Source organism: Pomacea canaliculata, linkage group LG1, assembly GCF_003073045.1.
Source record: "Pomacea canaliculata isolate SZHN2017 linkage group LG1, ASM307304v1, whole genome shotgun sequence".
Lineage (NCBI taxonomy): Eukaryota > Metazoa > Mollusca > Gastropoda > Architaenioglossa > Ampullariidae > Pomacea > Pomacea canaliculata.
This window is the reverse complement of record NC_037590.1, coordinates 36,793,009-36,810,250: the sequence shown is the minus strand read 5'-3', so window position 1 is coordinate 36,810,250 and position 17,242 is coordinate 36,793,009. Positions and strand designations below refer to the sequence as shown.

At 43.3% G+C, this 17,242-nt stretch overlaps 1 protein-coding gene across 1 annotated transcript in view; it reads left to right on the top strand.

Annotated features, from left to right (window-relative positions):
• LOC112557919 (paired box protein Pax-2a-like) overlaps nucleotides 1-17,242 on the top strand; it is a 129,707-nt gene that overhangs the window by 103,875 nt on the left and 8,590 nt on the right. The window contains exons 4-5 of the mRNA XM_025228072.1: nucleotides 954-1,151; nucleotides 13,688-13,887. Coding sequence (XP_025083857.1) covers nucleotides 954-1,151; nucleotides 13,688-13,887 — 398 coding nt within the window. The remainder of the gene's footprint in view (nucleotides 1-953; nucleotides 1,152-13,687; nucleotides 13,888-17,242) is intronic.

The window sequence follows — 17,242 nt, the reverse complement described above, 5'->3', positions numbered from 1 at the left end:
TCTGAAATAAAGAGTAGAAATGAAAAGTTGGAGTAAGGCTGGCGCCCGATGTAGTGACAGCCTCAGCTGTCGCCGCCAGACAGGAGGGGGAGACCAGGTAGTGGGCCGGGGAGACAGGTAGGCAGGAAAGAGGAGCGGTTAGAGGAAAGCACTCGTCAACTGGCGGCGATGTTGAGGTCGGCGTGAAAGAAAATGTACATAGTCCTGGGTTATCAAAGGAGGCTGTGATTTCTAACAGGTACTTGGCGGAGTTCTGGTGATGTTGTGGGATGGGGTGGGGGATGTGGGAGTTGTTACCTGCTTGTTTACACGACATCAGGTGGATTGTCGTTTGATGGTAAAGACATCCTACCTGCCTCCACTAGTCCTACCTGTCACGTGTCTGGATTGATGTTTCGGGAGTGGACCATGCAGCTAGCGTTCACGACCTTTCCCTGGAATCCATAATTAACATTCCAGTTTATATGAGCTCTTTACTTTCTTCACGAATCAAAACCAGAATTTTTTCTGTAATTTACAATATTATCCACTATTTTGCAATTTACAATGTTCCTTATCCCATAAATTGACATGCAGCTGCTATTTGGATTGAAATCATCTGAAAAATGGAGAAAATTGTAGAAGCGGGTAAATTACTTGATGTAAAATCTTTCTTTTCATCGCAACAACAACAAATTATTTATGTAATAATACTAGTTTATTTTTAGGTTTAGTATTAAGGATATCATTTTCACAGTCTTTCTTTTCCTACCCTTTTTTCTAATCTTTTCTCGTGAAAACATTTATACCACTTTATGATTTTCCCTGACAAAAGCAAAGTGACATTTAAAAATATGTTTTCATGAAGGTGAAAGCACCCCTGGGTATAAATGTGTACATGAATAGAATAGGTGGCTGTGTGGTAAAGTACACTTAAATGTGATAAGTGACTGTCTGGTATTTTTTCTACACAGGTACTACGAGACTGGATCTATTAAACCCGGAGTCATAGGGGGTTCAAAGCCCAAGGTGGCCACACCCAAAGTTGTGGAGGCCATCACAAAGTACAAGGTAGACAACCCCACAATGTTCGCCTGGGAGATCAGAGACCGCCTGCTGGCGGAGGGCGTGTGTACCCAGGATAACGTACCCAGCGTCAGCTCCATCAACAGGTCAGTCAGTCTCAGTGTGCCCACCCTTTGACAATTGAACTCCGTACAGAAATGTAACATTACGACAGGCTGCGACACAACTGTGTGGGTGAAAGGAAGGAAGAAGAAGAAGAAAGAAGACAGACCAGACAAAACAATTTTAAATATATAATTGAAATTTATTTTGTTTATCCACTTGTAGATAATTCTCTACATTTTTCTCTTTCTCATTTTCTCGAGCTTATTATCTTCTTTCAACACGGATGGCTTCTACTTTTCCTTCATTATTTTAGTCGCTTGCTTTTGTATTTTCCTAATATTCATCTGCATTTATTTTTTTTGTTTTTTGTTTTTTTGTCTTTGTTTTTGTTTTGTTTTGTTTTGTGTGTGTGTGTTTCTTTTTTTTGTTTTTTGTTTTTTGTTTTTTTTTTTTGTTATTGATATCTTTCCTTTTCGATTTTGTTTTTTGTTTTTGTTTTTGTTTTTTTTGCTGTTATTTTGTTTGTTTTTAGTTTTTTGTTCTTTTGCCCAATTTCATACTCCATCATCTTCTTTATGTACTTCTTTGTTCTTTTGTTTTCCTGTCAAATTTGTTTGTTTTGTTGTATTCTACTTCAGACAAATCACCCAATTTTTTCATCTATAAATTTTTTCTTGATATTTAATTGCTTAAATTTCAAACACTCGAGAAAGATTTTTGTTTTGGCCGGGGGACTAAAGATGTCAGCCGAACTGCGAGAGAAAAGAAACGCCACGTCCTTGTTCTCTTTTCCGTTGAAGGCATTTTGCTGTCGACTGTAGCTCTGTGGGAAGTGTGTCGGGTACATTGCCCGCTCCGCTGGAGACGTCGTCTTTCCGGGTAGCGTTGCGTGCCCTCAGTATGCCGTTGGTGTCGACGAGAACCATTAGCTGGTAATATTTTTAATTGAGAGCATCGTCAGATTGAAAACACCGCGCGGGTTGTCTCTAATGGCGCGGACCCCCTCGTGACGTCAACACGGTCGAACATGTTAGCAAAACACCGGTGGGATTGTCAACCGTCCTGGTAATGGCCTGCCCAAGCTTATGGAGAACATTTTCCCAAGTGCCCTTACTGTTCTCTCTCTCTCCTCTTCCCCCTCCTCCTCTTCGTCCGTTACCTCTCTTTTACTTTACCTTTTAACCTCCTCGTCCGGTAGATACCTTGGGGGTAATAAAGCGAATGCCACAAGTAAGTTCCGGCTCGAAAATACTCCCCCATGTCCAACAATGTTTAGGTTCGCTTGAGTACAAGGCACTACCAGAGAAATAGTGAACATGTCTTAATCGTCGGAAAATACCTGCCTTCTGTTTTTTGTATGATAAGGGATGGGTGGAGATCACGGATGAAGCTATATAAATATGGAGGGATTTGGTATTTATTACTGGTATTGCGGGTGCATCAGTAGAGCAGAGGTAACATGTTCACTCGTTGACACCAAGTGATGATCGTCAGACAAGATCTTGTCTCAGGGTCTAAGTCCTCCTGTCAGGACGTGGCTCTCGGTCTTTTCAAGATTTTACACCCCTTTCATCATTCTCCCCCCTACCCAGCTCCCGTACACAGTATTGTGCGAAGTAGTCACTGTCAGTGAAAGGACTTTACTATCAATTAAACCAACCACCCTTGTTAAGGTTTCTCAAGAGCAAGGACTGCGAATAGCTTTTACCAAAGTTATTAACAAACTGCTTGAGGTATTTATGTTGCGGGGATTGTAATGTTCAAAAATAATGTATTCTTAGTCCCTTCACGCATCTTGAACTGAAATGGGTGCAATGAACCTTACTGTATCGTCTCGTCCAGGACAGAGAAAAGAAAAAAAAATGTACAGTAAGACCTACCCGTATGAGACGTGTACCTGTGAACAAGTCGCTTCCGTTTTGTAAGGAGCGGTAGCTCGTATCCTCCCGACTGACTCGCAAAAGAAAAATCATTTATGTTGTCACGCATGGACTGGCGCCATCTGTGTGCCTCAGAAAGTCAGCGCATAGCTTGACCTTATCGGTGGAGGAGGCTGTCTCTGATCTTGACCCCAAGGTGCAGGACGCCATTGACCCCGAGTCTGGGTATTCTATGAAGGAGACATAGCGATGACCGCCAGCGCGTGCGGCAGAAGACAATCGGAACAACAAAGAAGTGCCGCCACCCCTTCTCCCATCCACCCCTCCTAACGAATTGAGTCCGTTTGTGTCGGTGGGAAGGACAGGGGGGGAACAGGGGGAACAAGATGCATGAATTTCCTTCTTGACGGCGGGTGGAAAAAAAAAAAAGATCCGGCAGCATTCTCGGGGTCGCGATGAGGGGACGACTATATCTTTCTCCCATAAAATGTTTAACTGCCCCCGCAGCATGAGTACAGGCTGACGAGTGATGTTTTGAAAGAGCACAGTCCTGTTGGTTCGAGTCCGTGTTTGTTGTTTACTTGAAAGTTTGTCAGAACCAGTCACAACGCTCGTTTGTCAACGAATTTTTCACTACCGGAGGGATTTAAGGAGAAGAAAACTTTCCAAGATGGAGTGTCACTTTATTTATTTAATAAAATTATCTTCAACATTTGCCAGCTAAAATGCCTTCCCCAACCCTCTCTTTCTTTTTACTTTCCACTTTTATTTCTCTCTCACTTTTATCTCTCTCTCTCTCTTTGTATCTTTTTCTTTTCTCTCTCTCTGTTCGTTCATGTTCGCTCATGAGCATGGGACACAGCCACGTCCAAACCCCCAAAATGCTCTTTTCATATTGCATATTTAGACTCCAGTTCTTGTTCCTTTTTGTGTCTGGTTTGCATGGCTATGGTGAACTGGTTGTGCCTCGGCCTGTTTACCGTCAAAAGAGAGAGAGAAGAAAGAAAGGAGAAAAAAAAGGCCAAAGCCGAAGATCAGGAAAATGGCGCGGCCCGGCAATCCACCCTGCAGCCACCCCGCTCAAACCACGACCGTCGCACCGGGGATGCGAGCACAAAGAGAACTGGTCTTGAACTGCGGCCCATACCTCTTGTCGTTGAGAGGCTTAGTCTATTGCCGGGTGTACCTGGAGTCTAGGGGGCCGCATTCAACCACCCGTGAACAATTTGGGATTCATAAACTATAAAAACGATGAAGGAAGATGATTTGAAGTGGTCGCTTTTGTGAAGTTTACAGCCGCTCGCCCCGTGTGTCTCTACCACGGCCTCCCTGTATTGCCAGGCCTTATGGGTAAAATGTGACATTAATTTTTTTTAAAAGCTCTCTGCTCTTCTTTTTTTTTCTTTCTGTCTTTCTGTAAAAAGAAAATTTAAATACACTTCAGATCCGAGAAGTTGTTAGATAGGTAAACTCGTTTTGAACAAGTGGCGGCATGATGTTATCTCAAAGGAAAGATTGTTATTGATTTGGTCGGCTTTACCTAAATCACAGGTAGGGCGAGTCGGCCTGACAGTGCCACCATTAAGGCCGACTTTGAACAAAAGCTCTGCCCTCCAAATTACCCTGAAACCGCCGCCTGGTCGAATCAAGTTGGGCAGACAGGCATTAAAGGAAATATGAATATGACTGGGGGGGGACTTCAAAAGGTTGTGTGTTCGGCTTCTGAGAGCGGCCACTCCAAATAGTAGATTGTGGCATTTCACATTTGTTCCATTAAAAAAAAAATAATAAAAAAAAATAAATAATAACGAGGGCTGGATGGGGTTCTGCACATGTCTTGGTAACTACGAAGAGTTGTGTATATGGTCAGGGTGAGGACGGAAACCTGAGGATATTTCGTTTTCCTTGATGTCGTATCATTATAAACAGATGAAAAGATGTAAATGGTTGATGAAAGCAGTATATAAGCAGCAAAGAACGGAGTTCAGTGCTTTACATCGACAGTTTCTGTGATATCAGGTGAGAATCATCCGATGTTTATGAATGCGTTTTCGGTGCAGCATAGTAACATTAATTGCATCGTAAATATAAACATGTTTACCAAAAATTAAATAAGCAAAATTAATGGTTGTCAGGTGGAATTTTCGAGTTTCGGGGATGTGAGAGGTCAGTGCGGCGCCAAGGAGTTTGAAGTCTTTTTTGCTCATCAAGTTGGGTCCCCTTGCTAGGGTAGGTGTGTGGGTGTTGGGGGGAGAGAGGAACTCTCCAGCCACGTGGCAGGAGAGCTAATCAGCCCTTCAAACGCTGGCCTTTGGCGCGTGCTCGGTGGGGCGTGGTTCCCTGGGAGTCCGCAGTCTTTTGTGGAGATTTCATCCCCTTTTTCAGTCTCGTCATTTGTGTCAACTCCTGCGACCTTTGCCCTTCTTATCTGGAGCACTGAGTACACCATTGAGAGAGTGAAAGAGGGAGGGATCGAGACGAGGGAGATGAATGAAGGATCAACAAACATATCAAATAAAAAAAAGTAAAACTTAAGGACTGTGTGTGTGAGTGAGAGAAAGAACTCATTAACATTATCTATAGAGCGACAATACATTTTTTAAATAAAAGAACTTCGCAACAGCAACATATAGTCTAATTTTCAAAGACAAAATTATTATTATTATTATTATTATTATTATTATTATTATCATCATCAGCAGCAGCAGCAGCATCATCAACCTGATCATCATCTCATCCACATTATCGTCCTCTTGTGAACTCCATTTTACTAGTTTCAACCGTTTTTTCCTTCTTTCAATTTTATTTGCTGTGATAGATTTTGACAGACAGATTACAAGGCATCGTGTTTGGCATGCAATTCATCCTTAGGTGCCGACATTGTTGTTCCTTTTCCAAACGGTTGTTTCAAGTCGCAGAGCCGCAGTTTAAAGGTCGATCCTTCCGGCGCACTTCACGAGAGAGGGACTGCGACTGGGTCCTGGAGAGGCTTGGGCGAGGGCGAGGCGCTCTCCGAGTGTTGTCTGAGCGAACTAATGTCATCGCCAAGACATTGTAGTCCTCATTAAGACTGCCGGGCATTAATTTGTCAACTCGGGACCCAGGGCGCCTCCCAGCGGCCAAAATCTGGCGTGGCGGCCAAAAGCGGCCAGATTTTGATCTTTCGCCACACCGATAACATTGTAGCAAGTGTCTCGCTGGGGTTGTTAAAACCTTCTCCATCTGCTAAGCAGGACGCCCAAACAAGCCTTGAAATATTCATCGGGGGATCGCCGGCGCTGGCTGCCCTTATTAGGGTTAGCGTCATGAAGGCGGCGGGTCCTTGTGGAACAAGGAGATCAAAGCCCAAGTGAGCAGGGGAACCTTTTCTTGGGAAGGTCCCTTCTTGGGGTTCGGAGTTTTTTTTTTGTTTTTTGTTGGTTTTTTTTCGTTTTTTTTTTTCGTTTCTTATTTAAGAGCCTTGGTCGAGTCGATAGCATGCAGACTGGAAACTGTGGAAGACGTGCAAGCGTGTGTGTGTGTGAGAGAGAGAGATTGTTACGTGATGAATGAGTGTGTCTGTGTGTTTGCGAGCGTGGATGAGAGTGCGGTAGGTCACGTGAAGACGATTTTAAGCATTTTTCCGTGTGTGTGGATGTCAATGTGTATGTGCGTGAGAGTATTGTATTTATTTACACGAGTGCATGAGCTCAGCTTCTCGGTTGGAAACGATTTCGTGTCTCGTTATCATCTCGTGCGTGGCAGTAAATGCCCGGATGCACGACTGTGACCGAGTTGGCTGCTTCCGTCCCCTACCTCTTCAGACTGTACATCAAGGCTTGTCTTTTGACTTCTTGTTCTGTTTTGTTTTTCACTTTTGCTTAGTTGATGAGGAGGAGTGGGTGGGGCTCCGGACCTCGTAGGGGGGAGAGTTGAAGTGTGTGTCACGGTCCCAGCTGGAGGACCATAAGAGCCGCCGAGAAACCGAAAAGAGAGCGAAATGATTGATAACTCGTTTATCCCGGCCTTCTTTTACGGTACAGTTGCGTTACAAGCGGAACAACTCTATTGTCTCAGACGGGGTAACTCTATTGTCTTCTTCTCGATTGACTGCGGATGTGGGCGCGGACCGAAGGAGGCTGGAGTTGTGCCCCTCTTCACGCTGCATTTCATCTTACTGCCCTCCGATCTGTCGGCCTGCCAGTTAGCACGCACTTGGACAGAAATTAATTGGCTGACATTAATGAACTTGTGTTGTCCTCATTGCTCGAAACAAGCAAGTGAGTATGCATGTAATTAGTGTGTTGGTTTTAAGGAGAGATCGCGCGTGAAAGAATGTGTTTGTTTGTTTGTTTGTTTGTTTTGTTTGTTTGTTTGTTTGTTTGTTTGTTTTGTTTTGCTGATCTGTGTTTGTGTGTGTGTGGTGTTTTGCCTGTTGTTGTTGTTGTTGTTGTTGTTGTTGTTGTTGTTGTTGTTGTTGTTGTTGTTGTTGCCCAAACAAGACTTGCCGCTCTGAGAAAGTTGTTGCCAGATCAAGGACCTATCTAATGTATCTTTGGGACATAGAACTGCAGGCACTACCATCTAATTGTGTCATTAGGAAATAGAATTTCAGGAACCGCAATCTAACCGTTACTGGAACACTTGAAACTCAGCCCCACAGGACGTAAAGCTGTCACGTGTTCAGCACGTCAGCGAATCGTCGAGATGCCGTGACGAAGACGTATCTCACGTACCCTTAAAAATCTCCATCCGCTGTCGATTTGCTAGAATCTCTTTAACATATCATTACAACCTCTAGAACTTCTAATCTCGATTTGCTAAAATATCATTAATATATCATTAGAACCTAAAACGTCACTCAGGTTTCTAATTAGGAAAAAAATCCCGCATCCCGCTAGAAATTTATTATTTCCCGAAATGGCGTTGTCAGCGGCAAGAAAAACAATTGCGAAAGAAAAACAAAAACATCAAGTTTTTCCTCCATCACGTTCCCTCAGTGCAGTCTTGGCCAGCGGGTTAGTTTATTTATATGAGAGAAGCGTATCGTATAAACTAGGTTTTCACGGGCGTCAATTGCATTTGCCCGGCGGTCGCCATTACTGCAGATTGAAGCAGCCGATGGGAGTAAACTTGTTAGCTCTCGAATTGCAATTCAATTCAAATGCCATCAGTCCGCCCCGACTTTGTCCTACGCGAGGACGTCATCCAATGAGAGACTGATTGAACGAGAGGGACAAGGAGCCGGGGGTCGAGGGTGGTGTTGGGGGGGAGTGTTTACGCGTTCTTGCACATGCATCGTGTCGTGAGAATGCGAGGCACAAACAAAGAGGGAGGAGACGAAGGGAGAAGAGAGGCGGATGAGAAAAAAAAGAAGAAGAGTCTATATGAAGAAAAGACAGAAAGAAAAGGTCTGGATAAAATCCATTGCCCGTTGGGTTGTAAAGAAATGTCCTTTTGACAGTCGGGAGGGACCCGTGGCAGGGCGACAAGAAGCTGGCGAGGATGTCCTCACAGCCTTTCGCCAAGAAAAAGAGGAAGCTCTGGAAGAACTTGGCAACGATTCTGCTCGCGAAAGGGGCGTTGGGAGAAGCAGAAGGAGGCGAGGCATTGGGAGGGAATAAAATTACCAAACGTCTGGATGGAAACTAGCTGTCGGTGATGAATACGAAACACACTTTTTTCGTCTCCCTTTTCCCTCTTCGTTCTCTGAACAGGTGTAAGGTCCTTAGACCGCGGAAGGCTCCACAGTTCCAGTGGTGAATGTAGCTTCATTCTGTTTTAAATACGGACAACAGCGGGGAACACTCCTGTCTCTTTTATTCCGTCCACTGCAGAAGTTACTGTCAGTCCTCACATGTAACAATGGGTGATTGGTGTGTTAGGTTCAAACAAAGCAGGTACCTTGTTGTTCTTGTTGATTTTGTATTTGTTTTGTTTGTTGTTTGTTGTTGTTGTTTGGGGGTGTGACAGGTTCAGTATATCATGCTTTTACCGATTGTGCAAAATGAGGTTTTTCGGTACAAATCCTTCTTTTAAGAAACAAATATTCTTTTTCGTCAGTCAGTCATATTTTGTCTTCTCTTTTAGTGAGTATTGCGTTTAGAAAAATGTACTCCGGCAATTCTGGTATATATTGTTTACACCAAACAAAACTCGCTCTTCATATTGTTTTAAATATAGTAGACGCATGTAATATTCTATTATTTTCTATTATTTTAATTTTCAACGCTTTACATTTTCTTCCCAATCTACAAAGTAGATTTTTTTACCACTACTCATGTTGGACAGAACTATCAAAAATTAAGCAATATTTGTTGCATTGTAATATCACTTAAAAAGTGTGATAGAAGAATAAGGTTGATTATAAAAGTAAGGTTACATACGTTATCTAAACTATAAAGTAAACTAGAACTTAAATTAGATGAATTCATTTAAACTGGGTGGTAAATTAGGATGCTTTTTACTTACTAAACTTTGTAGGGTTTCGTGCGAATAAAAAAAAAAAACAGACATTGATAATGTCACATAAATTAAAGTATTTCTTTGTTTTCAGAAAAAAAGTCACATTTAACAGCTTCTTAAATATATACTGTTAAGATTAGCTAAACTTTTTTTATTATTATTATCTGTCAACGGTGATCTTAAATTCCACATGGCAGATTCCTCAAGCATCACCTTAATGATAAATCGGCACGGGAGTCTTTACAGCCTTCACAAATATTTTTGGAACCGATACCCTGCCGATAATCGTAATGAATACTTTTCCAGACATTTCTTCCCACCCGTGCTGTGTATCGCCGCAGTTAAAGAGGGATTATACCTACCCTCGCACGAATGAAAAATGCGATTTGCTTCTTTTTGTTTGGCGTGCAACTCAATGGCCCTCGTGTGCGCCGCGTTCGTGTGGAGATTACAAGGAACAGAGTTCTCAGAAGGCTTGGATTTCGCAAGGACCAGGCCTCCCAGCCCCTTATTTTTGTGACAAAGTTCTTGTCTCGGGCAGTTTCCCCCTTGTGTCAGCGCCCTTAGCTGGTTCTATTGTTTCAACGTGCAGGCTGGCGGTTCACAACGCCGTCGGCCTTTGCACGCGAAGGGCGGGTCATCTCGTGCACCCGGGACACCTCATCCATATTCTCCCCGAATGTTTGTCGTGACGAGCTGGCCATTTTCGGTTCGAGAGAGCCATCAAAAACCATCTCGCCCACGGATCGGGTGTCGGGTAGCTTAGCCTCTGCCCCACCCGTCTTAGACGTACTCTTACAGCTCCTTTCCGCTTGCACGCGCCCACCCGTGCTGAGGACGCATTTCAAGAACACGATCTGAGATCTGGCGGTGCAGGAAAGGCGGCTGCACGGAACAAGTTTGGTATATTTTTTGGTTGATTTTTTTTTTCGTGAGATTCGATCCTGGAACTGTTGATTCCGTTGTCGAGGGTGCTATCGATATTCGGAGCTCGAACTCATATGCGCATCAACTTTCAAGCGAGGTTCTCAACCACCCTACTTCCGGTTGTCAAAGAGCAACTAAAGATTTAGCATCGGCTGTTTCCACAGTTCTTAGTTTTAGGCATTACCATAGTACATTAGTATCGATGGCTATTCGTCTTCAGTGCCAGGCTAGGCCTGATTTATGGCATTCTTTTGACTTTCAAAAAGTCTCTTTTCGCGCAGCCGGCTTCGGGGGGAAGCCAGGCGTGCCTCGATGATATGAGGAGGGTCAGCGCCTGTAACTGGAGACGCACGCCACCCGTTGTTGTCGTCTGCGGCGGAGGTGGTGCCGTTGGCTGATGGATGGGAGGACAAGTGGCACAGGCCGCGCATAATGCACCAGAGTCCTGGCCACGCGCACGCGCTTCCGCTGCCGCCGGCTGCTCCACGAGTGGCACCGTCCAGGTGCTGACGTCACCGCCAAGACAAACAGGGCGCTGGGCTTGTTTGGTCAGATTCCACAGTTTTCTCTCTCAAATGTTTACAGATTTTAATTTTTTTTAACTTCTTTTACAAAATTTGTTTAGTATTTTTTTAAAAAAATTATTCGACTTCCGGAAGATGAAATAATGTAGCGCACTTTGCTTATACCTCCCTCCTCGTCATCCTCATCCTCCTCCTTTCCACGGACTTATGAATTATTTAAGGTTTACTCCGGCCATCTTTCATTATGTAGACGATGGACAAAGGGGAAAAGATTTCTCAAGTAGTAGTGTTATCTGCTAGAAGTTCATCACTCTTCATCTCGGTTCAATCCTGTCTTCAGCAGCTCTGCGCTTAAGGAGAGTAAGAAAGAAGGACAACTGTCACAAACGGATGATTCTATACATTTGCTTTGATAATCATTTATGCCAGTTATTTATTAATAAGTCTCCTCAGTGTACCAACTGTAAAGAGCACCACAAAAGGAAGCGGGTGTTCCCGTCTGTGGGGGGTAGGGAAGGGCGCCTACTCAGTCAATCTTACACGCACGCACAGAGAGATAGAGAGAGACAGAGGGAGATATAAGGAAAGTTAGGGTTTTCATATCAGTTTCATGTGAACCGAAAAGACCCGCACTTGGTTACCCCACGGATTTTATGAAAGCTTCGCACAAGAGTTTCAGGTGATCACATTTCCGCTGGCTGGGTACCAGGTAATTTACAGATGGTTACAAATGAGTTTTTCCTGTAAACCTCCTTTCGTCTGCATCATGAATTTTTTTTTTTTTTTTTTTTTTTTTTTTTGGGGGGGGAACATACAGCACCAGATGGTTATAAAAGCTGGCCGCCGGAAGCTGTGTAGGGACTTGAGTGGTTCACGAACACCAAACTTACAAGAATGCGAACACACTTCAGCAATGATGTGACATGGGTGGTGGGGTATTTAATGCAATGTAGTGAAAATGTGTTTTTACTCACGAGGGCGACAAGATCCGTAGGTCGAGTCGCCCCGAGGGTAAGATTGGTTTTTCTCAGCCTGGACATACAACAAGGCTGACATCTCTCTCTTTTTTTTTTTTTTTTTTTTTTAAAGTATGGATGCGCATCATGAACTTCTTTTGAACTGACAGGATACGCTTGACTTGCATGCTGGGGGTGAGAAACTGTTCTTCCCATTTCCGTCGAACCATGCTACCTGTTTGCAATGGCACATGTAAGCTAGACACCACACACCCGGCACACACTGACATCTCTGTTCCCCGAGAATCGCGAGGTTAACTTCTTAGCCCGACCCCTGGGGGAGACAGACTGGACTAGGAGTATGTTTTGCTAGCTTGTTAAGCAGATTTATGATTTTTTAACGGCTTCCGACTCGAGAAGAAATGGTGGGGAAATGTTATTATCCTCCTGAAGGGTGTTGGATAGAGATTACAAACCCATCGGAACTGTTTTTATTCGTCTTGTAAAGCGATGAAATGCCAAACTAACTTTCTGACCTTCCCTGCTTTGTTCGTGAACGGTTTCTTCTTAATGTTTCTCGAGTTATTTATTTATTTTATATTTTTATTTTTATTTCTTATAAGGCTTACCTTTATATTTCGCCTTTTAGTCTGTTAACGAAGTTTCATGGTAAGTTTTCTTCTCTCATTCTCATTCATTTTTATTTTTTTAGCTCTATTCGTCTGGTTTAATTTTGTGATTTGGGTTCCACCCGTCGAATCCTAGTTTCCCAGGAGAAACAATCTTCCCATTCCATGACTTCATCTACTATACCCGTTTCCATGTTCTATCTATCCTTCTTTCTTGTTCGTGCTATATGTTCCTGATTGTGTAATTAGTTTCTCTAGTAACCTGTCTTGAATGCGTGCTGAAAGCGTGCATGTGGGAAGATTTGACTGATGGCGATGTCAAGCTCCTGTCAGTTCATCACCATCCCATTCACCCGAGGGCACGGTCTGACGGAACATCTGATTTTCCCTTCAGTCGAGCCCACGTACAGTTCATGTTCAATTTAGCAGACATGGGGAGGTGGTAAGCAAAACAAGAGGAACTGTTATGTGAACGCATTTCCTGTTGGCAGATTCTCTGAAATTTGAAGTTTTTAAGTCGAGATTGGTGGTAATTAAGCTGTTGATGAAAAGTTAACATTGTCAAGAGATATATTGGGCTTCGTATGTATTCTCCGATTATTAAAGGATATCTTAATTTTTTCTTTTCTTTTTTTTTTTTTTGTTAAGTTTTTTAAACAATTTATATATAGGAGGAGGTTATGATATTTGTAAAAAGTAAGAGTGTGAAGGTGGAAAACAATGATTAGAAGTTGTCTGTGTGTTTGTATCTTTCTTTTCTCCGTTCTTTATCTCCTCTTTGATTCAGTGTCGTATTTTATATCTTTTGGTCTCTTCTTCACCGTTGTCTGGATTGTTTGTTAGTTTTCCGTGTTACATAATATTTCTTCTCTAAAAACAAGCTTTCACCTCTTCATGTATTGTTTATTTTCATTGTTTGTTTGTTTGTTTGTTTGTTTGTTTGTTTGTTTGTAAGTGAATAGAACTATGCGTAATAAACCGCATGTTCGTTTTGTATCTCAGAACTGAGAGACTATAAGAAAAAAAATAAATAAAAGCCACGGGTCAGCATATTGTTAGACAGTAGACTCGTCGTAAGAACACACCACGTGGGATTTTTATTTCTCGTTCTTGTTGGCTGTACTCGTCTTTCATGTCACATTCTACAGAATTGTGTCTCATGCCATTTGATTGTCATGCTGCGCGCCTGCAACGTTTTCGTTCCTCTTCTGTCTCAGGATCGTTCGCAACCGCGCTGCTGACCGCGCCAGGTCCACGTCTCCCAACAGTCAGGCCAGTCCCCCCATGGGAGTGGAGACGCCCTCCATGTCACAGGCTTCTCCGTCCCCCTCCGCCAGCGACATCCACCGCCCAGGCTACAGCATCTCCGACATCATCAAGCCTCCCAGCACCGGCAAGCGGAAAGGAGAGTCAGACGGTAGGTAGAGTGTTTAGTTCTCCATCCTCACCCCTTCCATACCCCTTCCTGCTGAAGACTTGATGTTAGTTAGTGTTTAGTTCATGCCTCCCTTCATCCTCAGCTAACTTGCTTTGCAGCGTATCTGTCGTTGTAGTCGTCGTAAGTCACGGTCGTCGCCGATCACATCTACCAGCATGCCCCCTTCCACCACAAAATGCGAAAAAAAACCAAGATTCTGGATACTTTTTAAAATGTGAATTTTCAGGTCCTTTTTCTCCACTCTCTTCTCTGATTTCTTTAATGCGCTTTAATTAATCACAAAGATATTGTTTTTCACAACACGTGAAAGCCTACGGTTTTAAAAAAATCTTCAATGAAGAAGATACTACGAATTTTCCACACAAAAAAAATTGTTATTCGCCACAAAAGTGGTCTTTCCAAAGTGCATGATTATCGGAACAGGAAAAATAGTGGTTGCCTGTTGGACATCGTTACTGAGAGAGAGAGAGAAGAAGTCTTCTTGGAAGGTGGGTGGGATGGGAAAGTATTTGTGGCAGCAGACGAAGGAAGGGAAAGGAAGGGAACAAGAAGGGAAAATAGGATCGTGTGGAAGAGAGGAGCGATGGAATTGAAGATGCCAGGCCAAAGGGACGACTTCCATTTGCTGCCGGGTGCTGGCATTTTCTCCCGTCACAGAGTGACCTCCCCGTGTATCCGCTCTTTTTCTGCATCCGCGTCACATCTTCTGATCACTGGCGGGACGAGGGGTGGTTTGGTGGATGGGTGGGGAGGTGATGCACGCACGTGCACCATCGATCACTCGCGCACGCACGCACTGATCACGAGATCTTTCACCCACCTCACCATCACCATCACCACCACCATCAGGATTACGAAGGGATATAACCACGAGAGAGAAGAAGAAGGCAAGAAAATACGGCGAGTTGTTTGAAAGGAAAATTGTTTCTAACTGGGATTTTTGAAACAAAATGTCGAAATGCACGGTTACTCTCACCCCTCATTAGCCCAGGAAGATGTTTTCCGCGGACAATCAAGTGTAATCACCCTTAGCATGATAAATGTTTTCTCAACAACTCCGCAGGGGTGTGCATCCGAGAGAAGCACTTTAATAATTGTCTGGCCAAACACACACCGCGCGATTTACTTCACACCACCGTTTGCGAAATCAATTGTCATCCGAAGACTCGCTGTGGGATGCGGTCCTGGCCAGGTTTTTTTTTTTTTTTTCCTCCCGGTGCCGGCCCGTCCCCTCCCACACTGGCCGCATCGTCCGCGTGCAGTTTGCTTCCTTGTTTGCTGCTCCAAGACTGGTCTGCCGGCTCCCGCATCCACGCTTCCAAATACTTGGGTAAACAACACATTATTCTCCATCCTGCAATGGAAAAAGCACGCTGGCCTATTGTCATTCAGCGGGTCGGTGTTTTGGTTTCAAGTGTGCGGGTCTCTGGTCATTATTATCAGATTTTATGTTTGATCCTCCCTTTTCCTTATCTCTTCCCTTTTTTCTTTTTTTTTTTTTTTCGGTTGATTTTTTTTTTTTTTTTTTTTTTTTTAGTCCTTTTCTTTCTCTTTTCCTTTTTCTGTTTTTCCTTTCTTTCCAAGAAATTTTTTTTTTTCTTTCTTTTTTCTTTCTTTCTTTCGTTCTTCGTTTTGTTCAGTCCATTTTTCCGCTAAGATTTTCATATTACAGAAATCGTCGTAATTCCCTGGCCAGCATTAATGGGCGATTGCTTCAATAAGTGATGAAGGCTGCTTCGCTCCCACAAGACGCAAGCGACGACCCCCGAGGGGCGCACCCCCCTCTGACGGGCAGCCTTACTTTAACGGCACTTTAATCACGAAAATTGACTCGATTCGTGAAAATGTACTCCGCTCAATAATTCACAGGGTGAGGGACTTGAGGATTTTCACTAAACGTTCCAACAATATATGAGAAGGGCGGTCAGGTTGGTGTAGGGGTGGGAGGTTTATGGGGTGGGGTGGGAGTGACAGACACTCGTTCGTCTGTCTTCTCTCTATCTTGCTCTTACCCTCTCGTGTAGACAGACGGATGAATAATACTGAACGTGTACACTTGCATGAGGATGGGCACGGAAGATGGCTGGGGGATGTGGAGATGGAGGGGTACTTGAAAATAGAGATTTACCGTCGGCTATTACACGATGAATAAACGTTCACATCCAAAGTGATGGCAACGAATGTTGTCGGTTTTGTCCGAGCTTTGTCCGTGTGAAGTCTGATGCTGGCCCTTCATCTTTTGTGTCTCCCTACGGGCTACTCGGTGAGGGCCAGCTCCCTACTAGTGGCCGGACAAGATGGCGGAGAAAACATTCACCAATATCTCACCATCTCGGGTTCAATACTCAAGTTCTTTGATTCTCATAGTAGAATGACTGTTTAGAAACTGTAATGGAGAATTTTTGAATTTTCTGGCTTTCCGACTAAGGTAAAGTGAGTACACAGATATAGATGAATCTCGTCGTGAAAGAGTATGCAAGAAGGCTTGTGAGGAGAGGTATATATATACACACACACGCTCACACACATGGGCGCTCGCACACACACACACACAGCGCTTGTGTACAGCTTATCTCTTTCATGTTTTTTATCAGTTATTGCCAATCCTATTGGTGACGAATTATAAAAAACGACTAAAATCAATCAGAAACCACAGCCTTTTCACTTCCAACAAAAAATATTTATGGCTGGAGTGGGAAACAGGTTGTGTTGTTTGAGCTTGAGCTTTACGCGAACTTGATGTTCGTCAATACTGCTTCAGCTTGTCAGAAATTATCTGAAGAGTTTGAAAGTGAAAGAGTTCTTCTACACCTACCTGGTGAAGGCAGCGGCGATACTGATATATTCTGGTAACCATGACAACAGTAATGCTTGTGTAGGACTGCTGTAAGAGCCATGCTTACGTGTAATAATAATAATAATAATAATAATAATAATAATAATAATAATAATAATAATAATAATAATTAATAAATAAATAAATAAACACGTGTAATTTATACAGAGCATGATCATTCTCTCAAAGGAGCATGCTCTCAGCGCTTAAGACGGACGGAAGGAGAAACAGCCGAGCAGACAAGTAATAAAACACAAACATAGAAAACACAAAAGAGGAATCAGGGAACGAAGAGTAAGGATGGACATTGCCATAAATCTGTAGAAGACGAACAAGCGGACTAGTCAATTGACTATAATCACAACTTTTGAAAAGTAAATAATAACGAAAAATAGTGACATCACGACTTGCGGAAGGCTGGCTCCGAACCAAGCACTGTCATGTCACTAATGTTGAAGTATCATTCGCTGTCTTTTATTCACGTAACACATCAACATC